This window comes from Vipera berus, assembly GCF_964194415.1.
Source record: "Vipera berus genome assembly, chromosome: 2".
NCBI lineage: Eukaryota > Metazoa > Chordata > Lepidosauria > Squamata > Viperidae > Vipera > Vipera berus.
In genome coordinates, this window is record NC_138203.1 from 225,295,155 (window position 1) to 225,321,196 (window position 26,042).

General features: G+C 36.6%; 2 protein-coding genes across 2 annotated transcripts in view; one reads left to right on the forward strand and one right to left on the reverse strand.

Annotated features, from left to right (window-relative positions):
• Positions 1-26,042, reverse strand: part of CENPP (centromere protein P) — a 162,647-nt gene that overhangs the window by 26,046 nt on the left and 110,559 nt on the right. The window lies entirely within an intron of this gene.
• The window catches only part of ECM2 (extracellular matrix protein 2), a gene marked incomplete at both ends in the record, with an annotated part of 28,359 nt that continues 9,323 nt past the window's right edge, over positions 7,007-26,042 (forward strand). The window contains 6 exons of the mRNA XM_081317413.1: positions 7,007-7,301; positions 10,553-10,741; positions 14,917-15,510; positions 16,093-16,208; positions 23,139-23,274; positions 25,557-25,714. Coding sequence (XP_081173539.1) covers positions 7,007-7,301; positions 10,553-10,741; positions 14,917-15,510; positions 16,093-16,208; positions 23,139-23,274; positions 25,557-25,714 — 1,488 coding nt within the window. The remainder of the gene's footprint in view (positions 7,302-10,552; positions 10,742-14,916; positions 15,511-16,092; positions 16,209-23,138; positions 23,275-25,556; positions 25,715-26,042) is intronic.

Below are 26,042 nucleotides of genomic sequence, written 5' to 3' on the forward strand. Positions count from 1 at the left end.
CCACCTCTATTTTCAAGAGGCAAATGCAATGGTGGAAAAACATCATACAGTCTTAATCACTATAATCACAATTTATCAGTGAAGAGAATGATAATTATGACATAAGGATACCAAATATAAATTACGTGAGAGATGCTTTCTGAATGACCTAAAGAATTCTTGTTATCAAAAACTGCTGGCTCTCTGAGTGTATTTTATTGCTGTATGATTGTTTAGATGTTTATATCCTGCCTCTCTCCTATCCTGACCAGTTAGCTCAGAATTAACATTTTGTCTTAATATTTCTTTGGGCAAGGCAGCCTGAGAGAAATTGTTGAACTGCCAGGAGCAAAGGCTTTTGTAATTCATATACCACAGCTACTGAGCGTTCCTTTACCAATTAAATTGATGGGCACTTCCCTTACAGATAATGGATGTTGCACTGAAAACTAATTATGAGTCACCATCCTGCTCGTAAACACACTTAGTAGCAAAGTGTCAGACTGGAGAAACTGCTCTCTGACCTGGCTTACTTTGATGTACTGACAGATAACATAACCATTTGGGTAATTTAGGAAAAGTGGGTTTCCACTCAACTAAGGTTCATTTTGATTACTTGTGATCCTTTTGTGAGAAGTCAGCCCCCCAGAGAAAAAAAATTTTTTGGGGAATATTAAAAAGGCAGAATATATTTTCCCAAAGGAATTATGGAGAAGATCATAAAAAAGAGAGGAACCAGCCCCCAGAAACTAGCCCCAGCCCCTCTCCCCAAAGCGGAAACTAGGCAGAGGTCAGTTTTTAGAAATGCAGATGTGATAATCCTTTCAGAAAGGCTGGAGCCAAGAAGCTAGAAGCTGATGAGATTAGAAAAGACAAAGACTCTTAAAACCCACATACCCCACCAAACTCTAAGGACAGGTAACATAATAGGATTAACCCACCCATACCAAAAGGGCACACTTAGACTCAGGTCAAAGTATATGACACAGGAAATACAAAGCATCAAACAGAAACAGGAAACAACCTCAAAAGCCCCAGAAGGTATAAAAACCCACTATTCCCAGAAAAATGTTGGTCAGCTTTCCCAAAATCACACTGCTGTCTGGCTCTGCTCTTTAATAAACTACAACCTTCTTTCTAAAGCAGTCTTCATTTTGTTTATTCCTGGCTTGGACTGGACCCTGATGAAGATTTTTCTTTCAACACTTTAATTCAGATTTTAATGTTTCTCTAATGCCACTTTCCAGATTATATTTGGTACATGCAATTTGGTTTAACACTTGAATGTTAACTTTGCTCATGAACACCCCCTGACCAAATAAAGCATAGTCTAACTTGCATAGGTTTTGCAGTAATAACAGTACACCTAAGATGTCAAGTTTTATACAATTCCTAAAGTGGCTTCAGACAAAGTGTTTTCACTTTTTGGACGGATGGATGGATGGATGGATGGATAGATGATAGATAGCAGCTTCCCTCCTTCAGAAAATTAGTAGATATAAAGAAGGAAGCACAAGCCAAAGAATGAAGTAATACACATTTTCCTTTTGGCTAGCAATCCATGGCCTCATCCTCAAAACTATCCAAGTACAGTATATAATTTCAATACTCAGCATTGAACGTATAAATAACCAAATAAAAATGAATCAGCCATATTCTTTTCTTTCATAATTTCTTTTATGAAATCAGCCCAAAAGTCTGTTAACTACAGGCAGAAAGGGGGAGGAGGCAGAAAGCTCTTATTAGGAAGAATTGCCACTATAATTCTATCTTGAAGAAAGACATGGCTTTTGAGAAAATTTCTTGAAACATAAAGAAGCATACAATTTCTAACACACAATAAACTTACACTGACTAAATCTGTGGAAAATGAATAGAACAAATGAAACTGTCTTGCAAATGCCTGCTTTTTAAAGTAAAACTGTTTATTTTGGTTCTGAAAGTATCTTGGGTAAAAAGAGTTCCCGTTTGTGCCTTGTCAGCCTAAGGACCAAAAGTATTGTGCTGCTTTTCATTTTCTTGAAGGGAAGATTTTATAGCTGAAGTAGCTGAATTTCTGCACACATCAGGACAGAGCTTCTCTTCAAGGAAAGGAACAATTTAAGGAGGCATCTAATATGTTTCCTTCTTAACTGCCTCTTTTCTCTGAAATAGAGCACAGATTCTTTTGTTTTTCTTTTCTGCAGCTGGAGTTTAAATGGCAAACAGAATCTACTATTAGATTAGATTACCAGGTAATGTATTATATCTACATATTAAATTACTATTTAAAATATGGGAGATTGACTATCAATATATTTTTGTGTGTATGTTGTCTGTGTGTGCTTTAGAGAACAAATGTAAAATGTATTTGTATATTGTATTTAATTTCATGAAGTTTAACTGATATGAATAAAACCAATTATTTTTACATTGGCATAGAAGTTAATAAAAAGCATTATTCACAAAATTTTATGAAAAATGCTAATATCTTAACAATTCCTTAATAATAGATTTTAAGGCTATGTTCATAGCTATGAATTTCAGTGGCATGGGATAATTACCGGTAATAAAAAATAACATAGTGTTAAAAATCAACTTCTTTTTCCCAAATGCATTCTCTTTTTACTATTTGGAGAGTAGTCCATTACAATATGGATTTAAAAGACTAATTTGAGATGAAGGATTATCTGAATAAATTGATCCTTTCCCATGCCCTTTTCACAAAATAAAATGTAAACATAATGCAATTCACTTGGGAAAATAAACTATTCCTCTCTCATATCACATTTAGTGTGTGGCATATGCAATATGCAGACTATACTCGTGCAGTGTGGTTCAGCCAGCTGTTGCTTCCTTAATGCAGTCCAAGAGGAAGCAACCTCTTGTTCAATGTATATCCACCCATTATTGGCCCCCATCCCTCTTTCCTGAACATAAAGTAGATCCAGACAACGCTTTTCATGATCCAGAAATAGCAACTGCTATTGCCATGCTCATAGCTATTATCAGGAGTATATGACGGGCAGCATTTGTGAGAAGCTTGTTCTCCTCATACCTTAAACAGAAGGTGAACCTTAGACTAGACATCATAAAAGACGCCTACCCTATATTTTTTAGGCTTTTAAATCCAGTAAAGGAACAACAAACCAAGACCAAGTATATACAGCATGGCTTCTTGAATTCTACCTTCTTTACTAGCAAAGGACATAGGCAGGGTATGTACTCTTTTGTGGAGTGAAATACGTTGCAATTCTCTGTATTTGTATGTATATGCACTATTTCTCCCAAGGACTAATCAGAGTATGTATATATGTGTAGCCTCTATGTGTGTATATTTTGCTCTTCTCTCATATTGTGCAAGTATGGGTGGGATGGGATGGGAAGGCGTGGGATGGGCTCCATATGTGCCTGTCTGGGTCACATAATCAAGGGGGAAGGGTGGAATAAGCAACATACCAGCTGATTGCCCAATTTCCTTTCCCATAGTGATACATTGGAGGAAATTTTATGAATTTATTTTCTCTACTCCCACAGCCTGATCCAGTTTGCTGATTTTGCTCTGTTCTGAATTTGGAGAATTATCCTGCTGATAAGACAGATAGACAGAATCCTAAGTTGTTTTTTTTTACAGAATTACTTTTCAAACTTTCCTTGGGTTGGCAAGAATAAAAAACCACCAACTTTTGCCCTGAAGAAAACTTGCTAGCCATGGACAGGGTAGCATAATTAATACTGCTCTACTGTTACGCAGCTTTATTTTAAAGTGATAAACAGAATATTAACAGCTTTATGTCATTTATAATTCACAACATGTGGCCTAAAATAAGAGCCGTCTTCACAAATTTTTCCCCAATTGTTTATAAAATGAAGCCAAAGAACTTCTCTTTGTAGATGACGTGACATTCAGAAAGAGTAAATTTGCAACAATATTTCATTTATTAATCTCATAATATTAAATTCAGAAAAATCAACTATCTATATCATTTAAGTATTAGTTGTAGTAATTCATTTCCAGTCTTTCTGATTATTCATTAATCCAGAATAAGAGGACTGTATTTGTCTCCTAAAGCAGGGGTCCCCAATCTTTGGACTGCGGCCCACTAGTGGGCCCTGAGGTGTTTGCAATCGGGCCATGGAACCGACAGACGAGTGTGTGGAGGTGCATCCCCACTTGCACGAGCAATGGGCATGTGCATGCGCACTCCATTTGTGTGAGCAGCAACTGCGCGTGCAAGCTGCTCACATGGAACCATCCCCTCTCCCCCCTGCCCCACAAAGCTGAAAAGGTTGGGGAACTCTGTCCTAAATGCTGCAGCTATTGTAAAACCTCTGATGGATAATGGATAAGATGAAGTTAAGATAATCAAATAACAAATCAGCGAACTCCTTGATGCAAACAAAGTCATCACTAAAAGTCAACATGGGTTTGTCAAAAACAGATCATGCCAGACAAATCTGATTACATTCTTTGACCAAGTGACAAAATTAGTGGACCAGAGGAATGCTGTAGATATAATTTACTTGGACTTCAGTAAGGCATTTGATAAAGTAGATCACAACCTACTACTTGATAAGATAGAAAAATGTGGGTTAGATAGCATCACCACCAGATGGATTCGTAGCTGGCTGACAGGCTGTACTTAGCGTGTGGTCCTCAATGGAACTGCATCTACATGGAAGGAAGTATGTATTGGGGTGCCCCAGGGCTCTGTTCTGGGCCCAGTGCTCTTCAACATCTTCATCAATGATTTGGATGAGGGGATAGATGGGGAACTCATCAAATTTGCAGACGACACCAAGCTGGCAGGAATAGCCAATACTCCAGAAGATAGGCTTAAAATACAGGAGGATCTGGACAGACTCAAACACTGGGCGCTATCTAACAAAATGAAATTCAATGGTGAAAAAAGTAAGGTTCTACATTTAGGCAGGAAAAATCAAATGCACAGGTATAGTATAGGTGGTACCCTGCTCAATAGTAGTAACTGTGAGAGGGATCTCGGAGTCCTAGTGGACAATCACTTAAATATGAACCAGCAGTGTGCTGCAGCTGCCAAAAAAGCCAACACAGTGCTAGGGTGCATTAACAGAGGGATAGAATCAAGATCACGTGAAGTACTAATACCACTTTACAATGCCTTGGTAAGGCCACACCTGAAATACTGCATCCAGTTTTGGTCACCACGATGTAAAAAAGATGTCAAGACTCTAGAAAGAGTACAGAGAAGAGCAACAAAGATGATTGGGGGACTGGAGGCTAAAATATATAGGGAACGGTTGCTGGAATTGGGTATGTGTAGTTTAACGAAGAGAAGGGTGAGGGGTGACATGATAGCAGTGTTCCAATATCTCAGGGGCTGCCACAAAGAAGAGGGAGTCAAGCTATTCTCCAAAGCACCTGAAAGCAGGACAAGAAGCAACAGATGGAAACTAGTCAAGGAGAGAAGCAACCCAGAACTAAGGAGAAACTTCCAGACAGTTAGAACAATTAACCAGTGGAACAACCTGCCTCCAAAAGTGGTGAATGCTCCAACACTGGAAGTTTTTAAGAGGAGACTGGACAGCCATTTGCCTGAAATGGTATAGGGTTTCCTGCCTGAGCAGGGGATTGGACTAGATGACCTCCAAGGTCCCTTCCAACTTACTTATTATTATTATTAAGTTAAAACAATATTTATCCTATTTATATTACATATTAACATGAACCTTTCCAAGAAGAAAAAGTTTTTTACTATTACACCAGTTATAATTTATAGTTATAATTAATTTATAATTAATCTTTTGCTTCTGAAAACACACAAGGCCCTTAACCACTGTCTTCACTGACGTGCTTAATAAAACAAAATGTTTTAGGGAAATTGGAAATCATACCTTTAACTATAATCAGGTTATATTTCATTCCATATCTTTCTTCATAGGATATGTGCTTACATGTTTACAATAAATGTTTGTTCAAATAAATACGTCACTGCACTAATATTTCTAACTATTGAAGTTCAGAATTGGAGCTATGCTAAACCAATTTTCTTTTTCACTATTAACCTCACCTTGGCAAGATAGGCAGCACTCAAGTTTGATAAATAAATAAAAATAATAGTAAACATGGTTCAGAGCAGCTGGCTCTCATCTAGGTCAAACTTCAGTTTGAAACTGGAGTCTTGTCTTTCCATAGACCTGCAGTGCAAAAATGAGATTCATCCCCATCGAAATATAACAGAATAACAGAGTTGGAAGGGACCTTCAGGGTCTTCTAGTCCAATTTTTATTTATTTTTATTTATTTTAATTCCATTTATATCCCGCCCTTCTCCGAAGACTCAGGGCGGCTTACAAGCTTAGCAGTAGCCTTCATTCTATGTATATGCCTGCTTGTTAGGGCTTTCACACACACCCCCCCAAGCGGCATTATTACAAAGTCAGCTTAATTGCCCCCAACAATCTGGGTCCTCATTTTACCTACCTTGGAAGGATGGAAGGCTGAGTCAACCTTGAGCCTGGTGGGACTCGAACCTGCACTAATTGCAGGCAGCTGGTGTTACTTAAGGAGGCATTAGCCCACTGCTCCACCAAGGCTCAATTCCCTTGCTCAAGCAGGAAACCCGAAACCATTTCAGACAAGTGATTGTCTAGTCTCTCTCCAGTGTTTGAGCAGCTGAAGGCAAATCGTTCCACTGACTAATTGTTCTAACTCTCCTTAGTTTTAGGTTGGTTCTCTCCTTGATTAGTTTCTATCTATTGCTTCTTGTTCTGCCTTCAGGCGCTCTGGAGAATAGGTTGACCTATTCTTTGTGGCAACCCCATAGATATTGGAACACTGCTATCAGATATCTGCTTCCAAAGAACATTGCTTTACCTAGTTTATATACAGAAGATTCTCACCCTTATATAATTTGTAAATAAAAACAAATAGCCACTGACTTTGCCTTAGACTCTCTACTTAATAAGGACCTTAATAAAAGAAATAATGTATTTTTTATTTTTAATTCTAAACTCTTTAATCTTCAGGTGACCTTTTCCTTCTTTTTTATACAGCACTCCAGGGAACAATGCAAAAAGCAGTCCTAGTCTACTGTCTTCTGCTTGTTTATTTGTACGTTGCTCTTGCCCAGAATAAACCCAATGGAATGCCCAGAAGAGCCAGGCGAAGAATAATCTATAGACGATTACGAAAGGCTCCCTTAAGAAATTACAGTTTAAATAAGCAGTCACAAATTAGACCTCCAATCTCTAGCATTCCACTAATGAGCATCCCACTTACTAATATTGATGAAGATATTCCTGGAGTATTTAACTCTCTTACCCATTTGGATGGCCAAGAATCCAATTACAATATTTTGCCAGGTAAGCAGGAAAAAGTTATTTATATATATAAACCATCCATGTAAAAAAAGAAAACTACTTCAAATAGATGAATTATTTGCGCTTAATCTTGGGTATCATGTATGATTTTCATTCACTGTAGAGAAATAACAGAAATCTAGTAATGCCGGCCACATGACCACGGAGATGTCCTCGGACAAGCGCTGGCTCTTCGGCTATGAAACGGAGATGAGCACCGGCCCCTAGAGTCGGAAACGACTAGCACACTTGTGCGGGGGAACCTTTACCTTTACCTTTAGTAGTGGATTTGGTGCTCTTCACCTAATGGATAGAAATAGGTTTTATTATTTATTTTATGGCTTCCCAATTCATAGTGTTGATTCACAACATGAGATCTCACTAACCTAAAAATGTAAACATAAACAAGCGGGACGGGTGGTGGTGGTTGGTACTCATGTCAGAAGCACCAAGGCACTTCCGGTTTGAAAGGATTAACCTGTGATATCACCATTGTTCTGGGAATGCCCAGTTGGGGGTTTCTTTCACTCCAGCTCCTCCTGGCAGGAACTGGAATGAAGGATGAGAGCACAACCCTGCCCATGGCAGCTCTTAGGTCTCAAACGCAGGCTTGCTAACCTCCTGCCCAGCATTCCAATCACTTGAGCTACCATGTTCCACATGTGTGATTAAATAAAAAATACTAACATGCTAATGTATAGACCAAGTAACTTTCTACTGCCAGGTCAAGTTAAAATGTACAGTTAATTAATACACATCTTTCAAACATTGTAGAACCTCATAAAAATCAGGTGATTTCCCCCCCCCCTCCCAAAAGCAGGTAACAGTGTACAGTATTCCAGCAACTTTTTTTATCATGGAATTGGATGAATCAGTGAGTCAGCATTATTTAGATGGTAAAGGTTTAGAACTGAAGTCATCCTAGTGAGCGAACAATTCACATAACTGACATTTGCACTGTCAATGGATTAGCAAACTGATTTTGTGACTGTATGCTCCACAGCTATCTCATAATTTTTAGTGCTCTGAAAGAACCATCCTTGCCACAAAAGTGATGGAAAGCATTTTATTTCTATCAATTTCAGCTGATCTGGATCAAGGCATTAGAAATAGACTATTGCAAAAAATCACAGCTGAGTATTCAGAATGAGAGATTCAAATATTTATATTAGTGGTGTTTTCCGTTGAAAAGGCCTTATATAAATCAGAACATAAACAGTGTCTATGTGGTTTTCTATGATGAAATACTTTAATCCACAATATGTTAAGTTTCTCTATACTAATATGATGCATTTCAAAGCTAAGCCCATTATTACATTAGCAGATATCTCAATTGTAGCCCTTAAAACGAGTTTTCTCAGTGCAGCCCATTGTATAAAACTCTGTTCTAGAGAGTTCCACAGTTCTCTGAAACACATCTGGGTGGTACTGGCACATGGGGAGAGAAAAATACACTTAATATTCCAATGCTCTCCATTTTATCACTAAAGATATACAATTATATGAAACTCTATATCTATTTCTCCAAGGTATTCAAAACTAAAATGTATGTGGTAGTAACAATTTGGTTTAGCCATGTACGCTAGAAACATGGTATAGAAATATTTGGAATAAATAAGTATAATTTCATTAATATATGAACTTAAGTAAAGGTGAAATCATGGCTTCATTTTCATACTGTAACATGCAGCAGCAATCTTCTGAACACGTTTTTCTATTCAACATCTAATTCTAAACACACACACACACACACACACACACACATATATATATATATTTATTTATTTATTTATTGATGGGATTTATATCCCGCCCTATCTCCTGAAGGACTCAGGGCGGCTCACAATAAAACATATAATAAGTGCATAAATCAAGATAAATGAAATTGAGAACATCAGTGCAATAAAAAATTAGAGAATTTAAAAATGAATTAAAAATACTAAATATAAATTAATTAAGATGCCTGTCAGTCTAGGTCAGCTTGGTGGAACAGGTGTGTTTTGAGGCCGCGGCGAAAGGATTGGAGGTTTTGGGCTATCCGAAGCTCAGGGGGAAGCTGTTATATATATATATATATATATATATATATATATATATATATATATATATATATATATATATATATATATATATATATATATATATATATAATCAACTTTTATAATATGATTGTATTATAAATTGATAATTATTTACTGTGGAAGATGTCTGTGATTTGTTTCATTGTTATAATTCTAGAAATTATACAGTCTCATAGTGTGTGTACACACACACACCCCAAATCAATTATTCTTGTTTCAAGATGCACACAATAAATTAAATAAATGATCTCAAAGTGGAATTACATAGAAAAGGTAGGTATATAAACCAGTTTTTCTTTTTTAAAAAAGGGCAATTAGAACACAAAAAGTCCATTTTTAATAGTCTCTCTAAAACTGTTCATTTGGGAGCATTTGTTTTCATATTAAAGGAAACATGCTGGCGTACATACCATACCTTCTATATGAAGTATTTTAGATCTCCCTCAGGAATCATCTGAAGTAAAATGTAGTTTCCTCATTTTCCCCTTGATTGTTTCTTTTTATCTGGAATTTTACCCAAAGGTGGAACTAAAACCACTAAACTCAAATAAGTTGGAGCTCAGTACTGAAACTACACCATATTTCTGAAGCTGAAAGCATTGAGGTATCTGCCAAAGATTTCATCCATAAGGTATTTTTAGTCTAGTATTTAGAGTGATTGCAAGTGAAGATCGCATTGGAAAAGAGCCTACCTATCTCTAACTTTACAATCAAATGTTCAGTTAAATATATTACATTATATTATTATGGACATATATTTTAGAAGGTGTTAAATATATTTTACAAGATTTTTACATCTTCCTTTCCTAAATTATTACATTCCAGGTATGGTACAATAAATATTTATATTTGTAACAAGCATACTACAAGTAAGTCATCATTCAATGGATGACTGAAAGGTATTGAGTTGTATTATCCCCCTTTGATACATTTGTTATGAGAATTATTTGAAATGAGTTTGAATCTAGGTCTGTGCAGATCTAATCTGGCAATCTAATTGTTACATTATCAACTCTCATGTGGGATAATATTCTGTTGCATCATCACTGTGTGAAAATAATAGATTGCCACATACATCAAAATTTAGATAAAGCTGGTAGTGAAAACCAGTACACTTTATAATTATTTTATATATTTGTATAATAAAATCTGCTTTTGGCTTCCATTTCTTAGGAAAAGAAGGACGATGCTTTGCTAATGGAATGATTATGTTTGATAAAGCTGTGTGGTCTCCTAAACACTGCATTACATGCCTCTGTTCAAAAGGAAAGGTGTTCTGTGATGAAACCTCATGCAATCCTGTGACATGTCACAAATCTACAACACTCAAAGGGGAATGTTGCCCTGTGTGTCTGGAGAGTGGTAAAGTATACTTATTTCATATATACATTAGGTCTTATATGCATATGACACACAGGAAGTCCTAAAACATCTATTTAGCAATTGTTCAAAATTTGGATGGTAGGAAAAAAAGTTTAGTCTTTGCACTTACAACTAGTCCTTGCACTTACAACCATTAGAGCAGAAGTTCCCAATCTTTTGGGCAGTAGGGACCAGTGCCATGGAGAAAGGTTTTTCCACAGACCAGAGGGGGTATGGGTGTGAATACTGCCTGCATCACGAGGATGGAGCTTTGCTTGTTTGTGCGGCCCGCTTGTTGGCATGCTGTGGACTGTACCGGTCCATGGACTGGGGGTTGGGGACCCCTGCATTAGAGCATTCCCATGGTCACATGATCAAAATTTAGGCACTTGGCATGTATTAACAATGGTAGCAGTACTCCCAGATCACATTGTAGACATTTGCAATCTTCCCCCCTGGCTTCCAATAAAGTTAATGGGGAAAGCCAAATTTGCTTAATGACCTCGTGACACACTTAACTGTTGTGGTGATTCACTTAATAACAAAAAAACATTGTAAAACTGGGCTTCTTGTTAGCTGCGAAGTCGTGTCTGCTTTTTAGTGTGCTGTCTAGATTTGCCATGGCTTTCCTCCCGAGGAGCAAGCGTCTTTTAATTTCTTGACTACAGTCTCCATCTGCAGTGATCTTGGAGCCCAGGAAAATAAAATCTGTCGCTACCTTCATTTCTTCCCCATCCATTTGCCAGGAATTGAGAGGGCCGGATGCCATGATCTTGGTTTTCTTAATGTTAAGTTTCAACCCAAGTTTTGCACTCTCCTTCTTCACCCGCAACAAGAGGCTCTTTAGTTCTTCTTCACTTTCTGCCATTAGAGTGGTATCATCTGCATATCTTAGGTTGTTGATATTTCTTCCGGCAATCTTAATTCCAACTTTTGATTCATCTAGCCCTGCCTTTCTCATGATGTGCTCTGCATATACTGTAAGTTAAATAGGCAGGGCAACAGTATACAGCCTTGCCGGACTCCTTTCCCAATTTTGAACCAATCAGTGGTTCTGTGTCCAGTTCTCACTGTTGCTTCTTGGCCCACATATAGGTTTCTCAAGAGACAAATAAGATGGTCTGGTACGCCCATCTCTTTAAGAACTTGCCACAGTTTGTTATGATCCACACAATCAAAGGCTTTAGCATAGTCATTGAAGCAGAAGCAGAAGTAGATGTTTTTCTGGAACTCTCTAGCTTTCTCCATGATCCAGTGTATGTTGGCAATTTGATCTCTAGTTCCTCTGCCTCTTCGAAATCCTGCCTGTACTTCTGGTAGTTCTCAATCCACATACTGCTGGAGTCTAGCTTGTAGGATTTTAAGCATAACTTTACTAGCATGAGAAATGAGTGCAATGGTGCAATAGTTTTAACATTCTTTGGCACTGCCTTTCTTTGGAATTGGAATGTAAACTGATCTTTTCCAATCCTGTGGCCACTGTTGAGTTTTCCAAATTTGCTGGCAAATTGAGTGTAGCACTTTTACTGCATCGTCTTTCAAGATTTTGAATAGCTCACCTGGAATACTGTCACCTCCATTAGCTTTGTTGTTGCTCAGCTTTTCTAAGGCCCACTTCACTTCACATTCTAGGATGTCTGGCTCGAGGTCAGTGACCACCTCATTGTGATTATCAGGGACGTTAAGCTCATTCTTGTATAGTTCTTCTGTGTAATTTTGCCACCTCTTCTTAATCTCTTCTGCCTCTGTTAGGTCCCTGCCATTTTGGTCCTTTATCATGCCCATTTTTGCATTAAACGTTCCCTTCATCTCTCCAATTTTCTTGAAAAGATCTCTGGTCCTCCCTATTCTTTTGTTTTCTTCTATTTCTTTGCACTGTTCATTTACGAAGGCATTCTTATCTCTTCTAGCTATTCTCTGGAATTCTGCATTCAATTGGGCGTATCTTTCTTTTTCTCCCTTGCCTTTCGCTTCCCTCCTTTCCTCAGCTATTTGCAAAGCTTCCTCAGACAGCCATTTTGCTTTCTTGCATTTCTTTTTCTTTGGGATGGTTTTGGTTGCTACCTGTTGTACAATGTTGCGAACCTCTGTCCATAGTTCTTCAGGCACTCTGTCTATCAGATCTAATTCCTTAAATCTATTTGTCACCTCTACTGTATATTCAACAGGGATAAGATTTAATTCATACTTGAGTGGCCTAGTGCTTTTCCGTACTTTCTTCAGTTTAAGCCTAAACTTTGCAATGAGAAGCCGAAAGTCAAAAACTGGGCATTCCCCCACTTATTAATGGACATTCTAGTTCCAATTATGACTGTGTTAAAGAGTACCTTTCCATTTCAGAGTATATTAATTTCTTATATATAATTTGAACATAATATGTACACAACCACATTTCAGCATATGCCTTCAATTATAGTCAAAAGTTACAAGGGATTGAAAAGGAAAATAATTCACTGATCCTTGAATGCAACTGAAATATTAGTTTGGAAATTGGAATTTGTGAAAATAATATTTAATCATACCAATAATATTTAAAAAATCATTCAGAATAACATATCCTGAATGGAATATGATCACTCTAGGGCTGATATATATTCATTCATTATGTAATTGTTAATATTACCCACAAAAAGTACAATATGTGGCAACTTTGATAGTTCCTTGCTCTTAGAATATTACATTACTCAGACAATAACTGGAAAGGCATGTTTAGGTATCAGCAAAACCAGGTGTGTCCAGCCTGCATACAGCCCTAAACAGCTAATAATGTGGAGCTTCAAAGAAGAAGCTTTGATAACACAGTTATGCTTGCCATCTTGTTATTTTGACTTCACCTTTCAATGTCTCCTCAATTATTCTAGCATTATTAAGTATAATTTTATGGCATATCAATATACTAAATGAAACTAAATCATATGTGACAGGCAAACATTTCTGAAAAGCTGACATGACAAAGCAAACAATCACATGCACTCGGATCTGAGCCAATAAAACTTCAGCACAGGACAGGAGAAAAGAAACTAGAGCTTACGTACTGCCAATCCCAAAGCAAATATTTCATCTTGGTGCTTTGGAAACTTTACAGCAAGGCACAAAATTATACACATATTCAGTCTAATCCAAACTTTAATTAAGGCTGAAATCAGCCTAGAGCCTTGATGTTTTGAAATGTAGCTTGAAGCTCAAAATTAACTGCTCAAACAAACTAATCTTAACATTGTACTAGTATCTTTGTATTAATTTTGGTAAAAGCTGTTTTATGAAACACAATAATACACGTTTATTTTGCTCAATGTACATTCAAGCTATTCTCTCACATGAACCCTAACATCCATAGCAAATAATTTTATAAAAAAATTACCAGTCGTGCAGCTACTGTGAGTAGCCTTCTTGTTCAACCAGGTGTTTTTATAGCTGTTTTCCTCTGAATATTTTATTACCCTATGAGCCCATCCATCAAACCAATAGCAGCAGGAACATAACAAATTGATTTTTTTTTTAAAAAAGCAACCCAATGACAAAGCACTCAGAACATTTGAAACAACAGTTTGAAAGTTTTATTTAATGTCTTTTTTCCAACTTTTAAATAGAACTAATAAAATATACATGTTTTAGAGTAGTCTTATTAATAGTTTTTGAGTAAGAACACTTTAAAATCAATATGTTTGCACATCTTGATTGTATCTTAATACATTACAGCTGTTCAAAACAATAAAAAACTTATGAAGCTGGAATTTTTATGAGAATTTATATTAGAATCCAATCTATAAATTTTCTTTGCATGAAATATTTTTAAACAAGGTAAGTAATTAGAGCAACTAATGCTAATAAGACTAAAAAAATAGAACTTTAATATTTAACTAAATATCTGGTGCACATATTCCCGTTACTTTCTCTCAATATAAGTATAGATTGATATAAGCACATCCGATAAAATAAGTTTAATAGATACCCATAAAACCACAGAAAATAACAAATTAGTCCAATTAAACTTCTAATATTTCTGATCTTGTATACAATATTGTTTGCAAGCAATACTGATTTTGTATACACTTCCAGCAACATTAAGTATAGGTATAGCTTCAAGTACATCTTTATTGACGCTTACTATAAAAACGGCATTACAAGCCTGTGTTAAATTAGCATTAACACTTTTTCTCTGTGTTTATATTCAGTATCAAGTACAATTTCTCCAGGAGAAACAGCTGAAATTTCTGGTGATTCTCCTGTGCCAACTAATCCGAGTGAACCAGTCTTGCGTTATATGCAGACACAAGATCCAATGCAAAAGAAGGAAGGAACACTTAAAAAGAATATTCACATAAAAAGTAAAGCAAGGATGAAAAAGAGGAGAATAAAAAGCCACAAACCAAGAAGAAAACATGAACATATGAAGGATCAAAGGGAAGAAGAGGTGGAAACCAGATTGGAGGAAGAAAAAAGGAGAGTTTATGAAGAAGAAGAGCTAAGAATTGAGAAAGAAATTAACAAACAAGAGCAAGAACAAGAACACGAGCAAGAGCAAGAACATGAGCAAGAGCAAGAAGAAAATGAACAAGAGAAGGAAGGAAGTGAAGAGGAGGAAGACACATTGCATGGAGATGTGTTCAGAATGCCCCCACACTTCCCAATTCCTGAGCCTTCTACTGAAATTCCTCCTTTGCCAACCGGATGCTCTGTCTTAGAAAATACAGTAAGCTGCATTAACACCAAACTCACACATATACCCGTAATCATGGATGAAGAGCTTACAAGCATAGAGCTTGAAGGTGAGGATTTTTAAAAATACATTGGAAGTATTTTAAAAGTGCTCTTCATCCAAATGAAACCCAGAACTCTGTTCAAAGGCATTGATATAATTATGAGTATATAAACACAGTTCTTATTCATTCTGTTCCTAATGCTCTCCTTTTACTTTTACTTCACTCACTGCAGAGGCACAATTATTATTTTAAAATAGGAGTTGAAAAGACCTCTCCTTTGTATGTAGCAGGTTACTGCAAAGGCAAGCACTGGGGAAGACCTTGAGCAATTAACCTCCTACTCATTCATCAGTTTTCCAGTGTTGCACTTGATTAAACAGTCATGCTTTTTGTAGCTGCACTTTCCTATTATGAAAATTGGGAAAAAGAAGGAGAGATCATTTTTACTTCCTGTAGCATTGCATTAAATTTTCCACTTTGTTTGCTGTTTAATGAAGAGACCATATAAATCCTTACTAAAAAAAAAATTCCGGCCTAAAAAGGTATTACTGTCTTCCCTTCTGTTAGGTTACTTGTACTGTACATTTAAAAAAGAAATGGTCAACAATTGGAGATCACATTCTTAACTTTTTTCATCCTTTTCCCTAGGGAATGACATCACTGAAATTCCAGATGCAGCTTTCAATGGACTGCCTAATTTAGAGAGAATTGATCTTCGTAAAAATAAAATCACATCATCTGGCATTGGTCCACAGGCATTTAAAGTAAGAAAAATCTATACAATCATAGACACATACACAAAGCTTAAACTCAACTTTGGATGAAAAGTTAAATAATTTTATTTCTTGCACCACTGGCATCAGTTTACTTTCCTCTTTTTATTTTCAATATATTGTTTTAAATAATAGCACGTTTATAATATTATTCATATTATATAAACATCGTAAAAGTAAAGGTAAAGGTTCCCCCGCACATGCGTGCTAGTCGTTTCCGACTCTAGGGGCCGGTGCTCATCTCCGTTTCAAAACCGAAGAGCCAGCGCTTGTCCGAGGACATCTCCGTGGTCATGTGGCCGGCATGACTAGATGCCAAAGGCGCACGGAACGCTGTTACCTTCCCACCGTAGTGGTCCCTATTTTTCTACTTGCATTTTTTACATGCTTTAGAACTGCTAGGTTGGCAGAAGCTGGGATGAGTAACAGATGCTCTGCTACGCGGCACTCGGGATTCGACCCGCCAAACTGCCGACCTTCTGATCGACAAGCTCAGCGTCCTAACCCACTGAGCCACCGCGTCCCTCATATAAACATTACTACATTGAAATAATACAATGTATCGTAATTTACAATATTTCTTTTTGGTGCCTTCAAGACAGTGTTGACTGTTGGTGACTGCAGTTTTCTTGGCAAGATTCAGAAGTGGTTTGTCATTGTCCCCTTCCCCTAAGAGACTGACTGGCCCAGTCACCCAGCTGGCTTTGGGCCTAAAGTAGAACTAAGTCTACTGATTTCTAGCTTGATGTCTTAACTACATCAAAGTGGCTCCAATTTACAACATTAAATTTTTAAAAAAGAATATGAAAATATCCTTGTACTTTAAATAATGCAGTACTCTGCTTTTGGTTATTATGGATTGCATGTTCTTTCATCCATGCCTTTTTACTTTAAAAGTTTCAGTCATAAAATTCTACATAATTTTTCTGAAGACTTTTGTAATCCTTAAGATATACTGTACATCAGATTACACATTTTTTATTTTCTTGGCTATCATGAATTCCAGGAGGATTACATCTAGAGAGGTAATTTCCTAGTTCGTTATTCCTCTTTCTGACATAGGAATATGATCCAGCTCAACATAACGGTCACTCCATTTTTAACAGATACCTCCAACTAATGTCAGAATACCGTATTTTCCGGCGTATAAGACGACTGGGCGTATAAGACGACCCCCTACATTTCCTGTTAAATTATAGGGTTTGGGCTATACTTGCCGTATAAGACTACCCCTCTTCCAATGCACACCAAATAAAAATGATTTTAATATGGTAATTTTAATTCAAATACTTATGACATGCAGGTACTTAGTAGGAAAACTGTCACTTATAAACATAAGGCTGTTTGTCATCAAACATGTAAACATAAAACAGTGCAAGTGGATTAAACTTAATAATAATAATAATAATAATAATAATAATAATAATAATAATAATGATGATGATGATGATGATGATGATGATGATAAGTTGGAAGGGACCTTGGAGGTCATCTAGTCCAACCCCCTGCTAAGGCAGGAAACCCTATACCATTTCAGACAAATGGCTGTCCAGTCTCTTCTTAAAAACTTCCAGTGTTGGAGCATTCACCACTTCTGGAGGCAGGTTGTTCCACTGGTTAGTTGTTCTAACTGTCAGGAAGTTTCTCCTTAGTTCTAGGTTGCTTCTCTCCTTGACTAGTTTCCACCCATTGCTTCTTGTCCTGCTTTCAGGTGCTTTGGAGAATAGCTTGGCTCCCTCTTCTTTGTGGCAGCCCCTGACATATTGGATCACTGCTATCATGTCACCCCTCACCCTTCTCTTCGTTAAACTACACATACCCAATTCCAGCAACCGTTTCCTATTTTCCTAATTCACTTTTTCACTTTTCCTAATTCACTCTAAAGCTTTCCCTGCGCAGAGCCTTAAGTAACACCAGCTGCCTGCAATTAGTGCAGGTTCTCATCCCACCAGGCTCAAGGTTGAGTCAGCCTTCCATCCTTCCGAGGTAGGTAAAATGAGGACTCAGATTGTTGGGAGCAATAAGCTGACTTTGTAATAATGCTGCTTGGGGGGGTGAAAGCTCTAATAAGCAGGCATATACATAGAATGAAGGCTATTGCTAAGCACATTGATATGTGCTTTAAATTGTAAGCCGCCCTGAGTCTTCGGAGAAGGGCGGGATATAAATGGGATTAAAAAAAAAGACCAAATGGGAGATCCGCTCCAGTTTTTCCAGCCAGCCCGCCCAGTTCCTGAGTCAAATGTCTCCTTAGAGCTAAGCAGCTGCTCTGGCTACGGCATTTCCCACCTGCCTTTCAAGTTGCTCTTGCATTCCCCACCTGCCTACAGCTGCTCTTCAACTTTAGAAGGAAAGACGCCCAGACCCCAGCTTGTAAAAAATCACAGACTGCAGCTTCTACTCCAATTGGTCCCGCTTTCTCTGCGCAGACTAAATGGAAGATTCGCTCCAGGTTTTCCAGCCAGCCCTGTCCCTAAAGTTTCAGCACCCCATATAAGACGACCCCTGACTTTTGAGAAGATTTAAATGGGTTAAAAAGTCGTCTTATACGCCGGAAACTACGGTACTACTATTCTGTGCATTGGATACATGACTCCTACCCTGAGATTGTTTCTTCCAAAGTGCAAAACAGAAGAGAGATCTTCTGGTGTCCTACTTTCCATCTCTATTACGCTACTGTTACATACATAAAAGTATTAAAGCAGGAATAATCAAAAGCCACCCCCTTTGGAATTTTCCATGATAATTAGCCACAATATTATTTCCAATATTGTTTTCTTCCCGTAGTTATATGGAGAGATAAAACTTTTGCCTGTTGTTCAGGTCTCTCTCTGCTTTTGCTTACCTCTTGTCAATTAACGTGGTGTTTGCTGATGTTTAATAAATAAACATCAAGCTACGTTTTTGCTACCTGTATTAAGTGACGTGTGCTTGCTCTAATCTGGCCATAAGAAATGGCTGGGAGTATGCTGAGTATAAATTGCCTTGGAAATTACTGGAAGTAATTTTCCAACAAAAGTAGTGTGGGTGCAGCATGGAGTTATAGCTAAATCCTAGCATCAAGAGCACCCCAGTTACCAAACATCCTAATTGATTTCCGAGTACTTAGCCAAGCTGAATCAGCAATCAGATGCTATACACTGCAGTATTTTTAGAACTAAAAACATCTTACTAGAAGAGTTTTTTTCATGCCTTCAAAGCTATCATAAAGTTTTTGGAAATGGAAATGATATCAAAATCAGATCATCTCATGTTTGAAGATGGGGAAAAATACACTGCTGGAGCATGAAGATGAAAACATTATTTGAAAAGCTGACCTCTTTGGAGATATGTCTGAAATCAAACTGAGATTGAATGTGATGATCTGTAAATTGTAAGATCAACTGTAAGTTGATTCAAAATTGTGTTTCAGAAAAGGAGAATTGTGACAAACTTATACGTACTCAGGAATGAACAATAATACTTGCTCAAGGAATATGTAAATCTGAAATTATCAGGACATGAAAGTTGAATGGAACATATGTTGGAAATATGTCTCTATTCAGAAGAAACGAAATCAAACTAATCTTTCTGATGTTTTAATAAACTACTAAAAAAACCAATCTAGTATTGTTAATCAAACTTCATGATGAATTTCCTTTGGGAATGTAACTGTTAAACTGGAGGCCTACCCATATATTCTGAATGATGCAACAGAAAGGAATTCTCTGAACAAGATAAAAGGGAATCATGTAGTCTGTCATTACTGTAAGAGAAAGGGGTATATTCAAAGAGAATGCGAACTTCACAGAGCTAAGACCCAGGCAGTAGAAGGATAATGAAATCAGATGTCTTAAATGAAAAGTCAAGCCTCAGCAGTAATTGCGAAACAACAAATAAAATATATTTAGGTTAGCAAATAAATGTTTTCTTTAAAGTATTTTTAAGAGGACAAGATTCTGAATCTAAAAAGAAAAACTGTTTGGCTGGACAGTGCTAGAGCAAGTCAATAAATTTGCAACAATTATATGTTGAACTTGAATATCTTGAATAATAAAGGAAAAGTTAATTTAGCAAATGGATATATGTGGAAAACATTATTAAAATGAAATGCCTAATAAATTATAATGAAAGCAGGGATATATTTCAAGAAGTATATAATGTACCTGAGTTGGATGTAAATTATATAAATCTGTGCATTTTTATGCATTGTAGTTGCAAAACTGTGCTTGAAATGGACTTTATACTTTGTAAAGGGACATTAAATAGTATTAATTGAAAGCACAATGAAGCTAATTTTCAGAGCTTCTTCAGCCTAAATCAAAGAGTAGTAGGATGCATGCATAATAATAATCTTTACCAGATTTGATAAGAAATGAATGCATTATCAGGAAAATAAAAAACGAGGACTTAGCAATTCAGTTGAATGTTTGTCCTTACAAGAAGGATAAAATATGATGACTACATAAAGGCAAACAGAAAGCCAGCCAACCATCCAAAATTATTTTTTTCAGACATTTATGGTCCATGTCAATTAAAACAAAGGGTGGAAAAATTATTTTAAAACATTCAAAGACTCTTACTCAAAACAGATTTGAATCTATCTTTTAATCCAAAAGCCAAACATAAACTAAAAAACTAAATCAAATATGGTAAAACATGAGCTTTAAATGGGAAATCCTGAACCATGCTTATATACAGAGTTAAAAATGGAAGACATATGAACAGTCCTGTATTATGACTACTTAATTGTAGGAGCAGAGGACAAAGGAGACAGCTTGAAGATCATGAACTATTTAAATAAAGAAGTGGAAGATACTAGGCTTCAATTCCTATCAATAACGTTTCTAGGTCTCAGTTAGACAAAAGTCAAGGACATCCAGGGCTTTTTTTGTCATAGAACGCTCAGAATGGAGTTCCGGCACCTTTTTTGGATGGAACCTTGTAGGGTAGGCAAGGCGGGTTGTATGACATGTGTGAGTTCCAGCACCTTTTTCTTTTACAAAAAAAGCACTGAGGACATCAATAGAATATTGGACATCTGAATTGAAAGAGAGAACCAGAATGAGTTGGCAAGTAACAAGCAGAAAAGGACATCCTGGGAAAGCATATATTGCATCTGTGAATAAATCTGTTACAGCCAACGAAATTGCATTGCATATAGAAAGATCAATAAGAAAACATAGGCAGACTGAACGTCAGTAAAAAGATATGAGAGATACTTAAAAGGAACAATGGACTTTGAAACTGTAAGTAATCAGCCAAAAATTATTTGATATACACATTTGAATTGAGTTGGTAAATAACTTTGCCTGGAAATCAACTACAGGATACATATATTATTTTAAAGGGGGTGCATTTATTGCCTGCTGCAGCAACATCTACAGAAGTGAAATACTGTGCTGTGGAAAAAGGATGCAGAGAATACATGTGGCCACACAAACTTCAAAATAAAAGAACCAATCCCAACTATGTTATTTGAGGACAACATGGGATGTATGAGAATTGCAGACGCAAAGCACTCCAACCCCCAAAAGAAATATGTAGATATTGAACTATGAAGGACATGCAAGAAAAGGGGCAGGTACAACTGAAGTGTTGCCCGACTGATGCAATGATGGCAGCTGTGTTTACCAATCACCTGCTCAGAGCTCCTTGCTCAAGCTGGGAGAAGCCCTGGGAGTCAATACATGAAACCAGTACAACCTGCTACAGTACAGAATGCTGTGCATAGAATTGATGTAAAGGGAAACATTCGATACATCATACCTCTGTGCCAGACTGTTACTTTCATGGTGAAGAAGAGAGGGTAGCTCACCTGGGATCCAACTTTCTCTTACTATTCTCTCCCTATTATATTCATAAAAGTTCAAAGCTGGAATAACAGAACAGAACAACAGAGTTGGAAGGGACCTTGGACGTCTTCTAGTCCAACCCTCTGCTCAGGCAGGAAATCCTATACCATTTCAGACAAATGGTTGTCCAATCTCTTGGATCTGTCCATACTAAGTACACCAATATTGTTTACCCTGGAAAGTTCTTCTTCACTGTTTTGATATAGAGGTAAAAGATAGAGACTACAATGTGGATAATGTGAATTGTCACCTGCTGTTCATATCTATCCCTGCTCTCGTCTGCCTTTTTTCTGGTTTTGGTCAAATACTTTTCTTAGTGTTTGTTGATGTTTAATAAATAATTATCAGGCTATGGCTTTTGGTAGCTGTACTGAGTACTAAGTGTACTTACTCTGGTTTGGATATAGGATTGATTGGGTGTGTCCTGGTTCCAAACTAAACTGGAAATTACTCACAATAATTTTCCAGTGACAGCCAGTTTTTAGCAGTGGTTAAGGCAGCAGGCTAGAAACCAGAGAAACAGTGAGTTCTAGTCTTGCCTTGGGGCTGAAGTCAGCTGGGTGACTTTGGACTGTTTACTTTCAGTTGAGGGCAGAAGGGCACACAACTTCCAAAAATGTGGTAGCGATTCAAGTGCACACATACATACATGCATTATTCCCTAACTGAAGAGTTTATTCCTTTCAAAACACATGGGAATGTATTTACCACCCAATATTTGAATTTCCTCTCAAATTTCCCATACCCTGTTCTTTTAATAAATTTGTTTTGCTGTAATAGTTTTCCATGTTAATGCTGCATGATACTAATACCTTGCTATTATTTTTTATTTTATTTCACACATTTTTAAATCAAATTTCCAGCTTCACACATTGTCCAATTTAAATTTAAATTATTTAAATTAATTAAAATTATTATTTTTTATTTTAGCATGTGCTGGCAAAGGTTCTTTGGCCATGGAATCTCTTGTCTTCAAAGAGCTGTAGCAGCACCATCACATTCTGCACATGTTTTTTGGACCAGTAATTTAGCTAGTGTAGATTAATAATACAGAGATTTACAAAATGAGTATTTTCTTTTAATACAGAACTTGAAGAATCTGCAGCGTTTATATATGGATGGAAATACACTAGTTAGTATTCCAGATGGTTTGCCATCATCTTTGGAAGAACTTAAAATAAATGAAAATGAAATACATGTAATTAATGAAGACAGCTTTCAAGGTATTTTAAAATGTTACCTCATTATCACCATGAGTTTTTAACTTCATGCAAACAAAACTGAGATCTTTGATTTTCTGAGGAAGAGCTTACTTCCCCCCCCCCACTTAGATTCTATCAATAACATTTACTTCTTTCATTCCTATGGCACAGAGTTATGTGTTGGCCTTATCAAAAATTATCAGAGTGATGCAAACTGAGAATCACAGGATGAATCAGACCTTCCACATCATGATAGACACCATGAAAGTCATTGTTAGGAGGCACTTTTTCTATCGATGAATTCCTAGGAGCAGCAGGGAGCATCGTGGGATATGGGAATTGCACCTACTGTAGGTTTTATAGCGCAGTGCTATATACTTTTTCTCAAACTGGGGTTTTCCAAGATACCTCTGGCAACTACATACTTACAAGGGAGTCCTTGGTGCTCTATGAGTTTCGTTGTTCGCTTGCAGACATTTCATTATCCAACTAGGTAATATATCAGGGCTAATAATATGTGGTTTGTTCCCAGTTTCTATACAGTCACTTTCCCTGCAGTGTTGGTGGGCATGTTGATTTCTCTTTGTTAGTTCCTTGATCAGAGTATTTTCTGCTTGATAATTTATCTGGAGTTTTTGTTTTATTCTTAGCTTTTTGAATGATGTGTGGATGTGGTTTCTCTCTATGTGGGTACCAGATAAACGTCAGGAGGGATTAACACTAGACAAACAATTAAATAGAAAATTAATTAGGGAACTACCAGGGAGAAAGCTACATCCCCGTCAACACCATCAGGACAAGCTATATCAAAAGGAAACAAAAAACCCAAATTCATTCTCACTGATGGTGTTACGTATTTGGGTAATTAAGCCTCTGCAGGCAAACAGCCAAACTCAGAGAACATCATGGATTCACAGTTCAATGCTGAGCTGCATATATTCTCTTCTATTGGGTACTTATAACAGCCAGCTATCTATTTATCTATTGATATCTATTATTGTCCCCCAGATATCATTGATTGAGACCTAATTCAGTCATTTACAGGATGATTTATGGGCTCCTCCCCCCTAGATTCTCAGTGTTCTGATAATTCTAGTGAATGCTTCACATGTCTACTGTGCTTCCTGGAAAATAAGACCTAACCGGAAAATAAGCCCTAGTATGATTTTTCAGGATGCTCGTAATATAAGCCCTACCCCCCAAAATAATCCCCCGTTAAGATTATCAGCCAGATGGATGCATTTAGTATCATATTTCCCTGAAAATAAGACCTAACCAGAAAATAAACCCTAATGCGTCTTTTGAGGCAAAAATTAATATAAGAACCGGTCTTATTTTGGGGAAAACACTGTATTGCCATGTCTTATTAATAGTTCCTGTGTGGCAATGATAATGGAATGTGTGGATGATCTTAGGGAATAAGAGAAGACATGCTGCCAAGAGAGACAGGAGCCCCTTGAAGAAACTTAATGGTTCCAGCACTAATGGCTCAAGCACTTAAAAAGTGGCAGCAAAAAGTTTGTACTTTCAGACTTGTAGATTCTTCTAATGTAGCCTTATAATAAAGTAGAACTAGTTCATCTAGTCATGTTTCCTATCTGGGTTACCTGGGAGGGCTGATGGGTGCATAAGGAATGCAGTAGGAATTAAAATCAAGTTCCCAGTTTTCTATACAAGGCTAATTGTCAATTGTTAGTTCTTTTATGATCAATATTGGCGAATTTGATATTATATGGTAGAAACTCAGATTTAAATATTGTATTGAAGAAAATTTATTTTGGATCTAAATATCTAAATATTTCCTGCTGGCAATATCTGACAGATGGTAGGTTGATAGGCAACTAGGTAGAGATAGACAGACAAATAGATAGATACATTTTCTCCATGACAATCTCTCTCAGTAATTGTCTTTGTCAATTGTCAATTACTTTGAATGTTGGAGCAAAGCTTCAGGTGTTAGTGGTTACTAGCATTATATTATTAAATCCTCTATAGGATTGAAGTTAGTTCTAGATTATATTGTTTATTATTTAATACCTTTCAACACCATCTTCCTACATTGAGTTTTATTACATGTCAAGTCCTCATGGTCTCTTAAATGGAATCTGTAATTATTTCTCAAATCATTCAATGGGACATGTATGTATGTATGTAATCTGTATAACTGTGAGAGAAATGTGTTTGTGTGTGTACCTGTTTCCTGATTATTTATTTGCCTAAAATTCTACTCTTGGCTGAGGATAATAGATAATACATTAATACTTTATTTAATGTTATTTTTTAAATTGTTTTTATTTCTAAAGGTTTAAAAAAGTTGCTAATACTGGAATTAGAGAGCAACAAGCTTAGTGAAGCAAATGTCAGCCCTTTAGCTTTTCAGCCTTTGAAAAGCTTGTCATATTTGCGGCTTGGGCGAAATCAGTTTAGGACTATTCCACAAGGTCTTCCCCATTCTATTGAGGTAAAATAATTTTTGAAATTATTAATTTCCTTTATTTTGTAAAGTTTAAATATTTGTTCAGGAGATATACATCAGTAATAATCCATTAAGTTCTAGATCACTTGGCACATTAAGTGTAGAACCCATTCAGGATAATATCTGAAGGAAGAACAGTTACTGTGTTTCCGTTTCTTTCAGTTATAACTTATATTTCTCATGCGACTTTACACAAAAATAGCATAGCAGCTCTATGAAATCAGTTTTAAATAATAAATAATAGATTTCAAAGAGCTATTTTAAGTTTTGATATACTAAACCATACGATTCCATGTTTCTTTTTTCTACCATT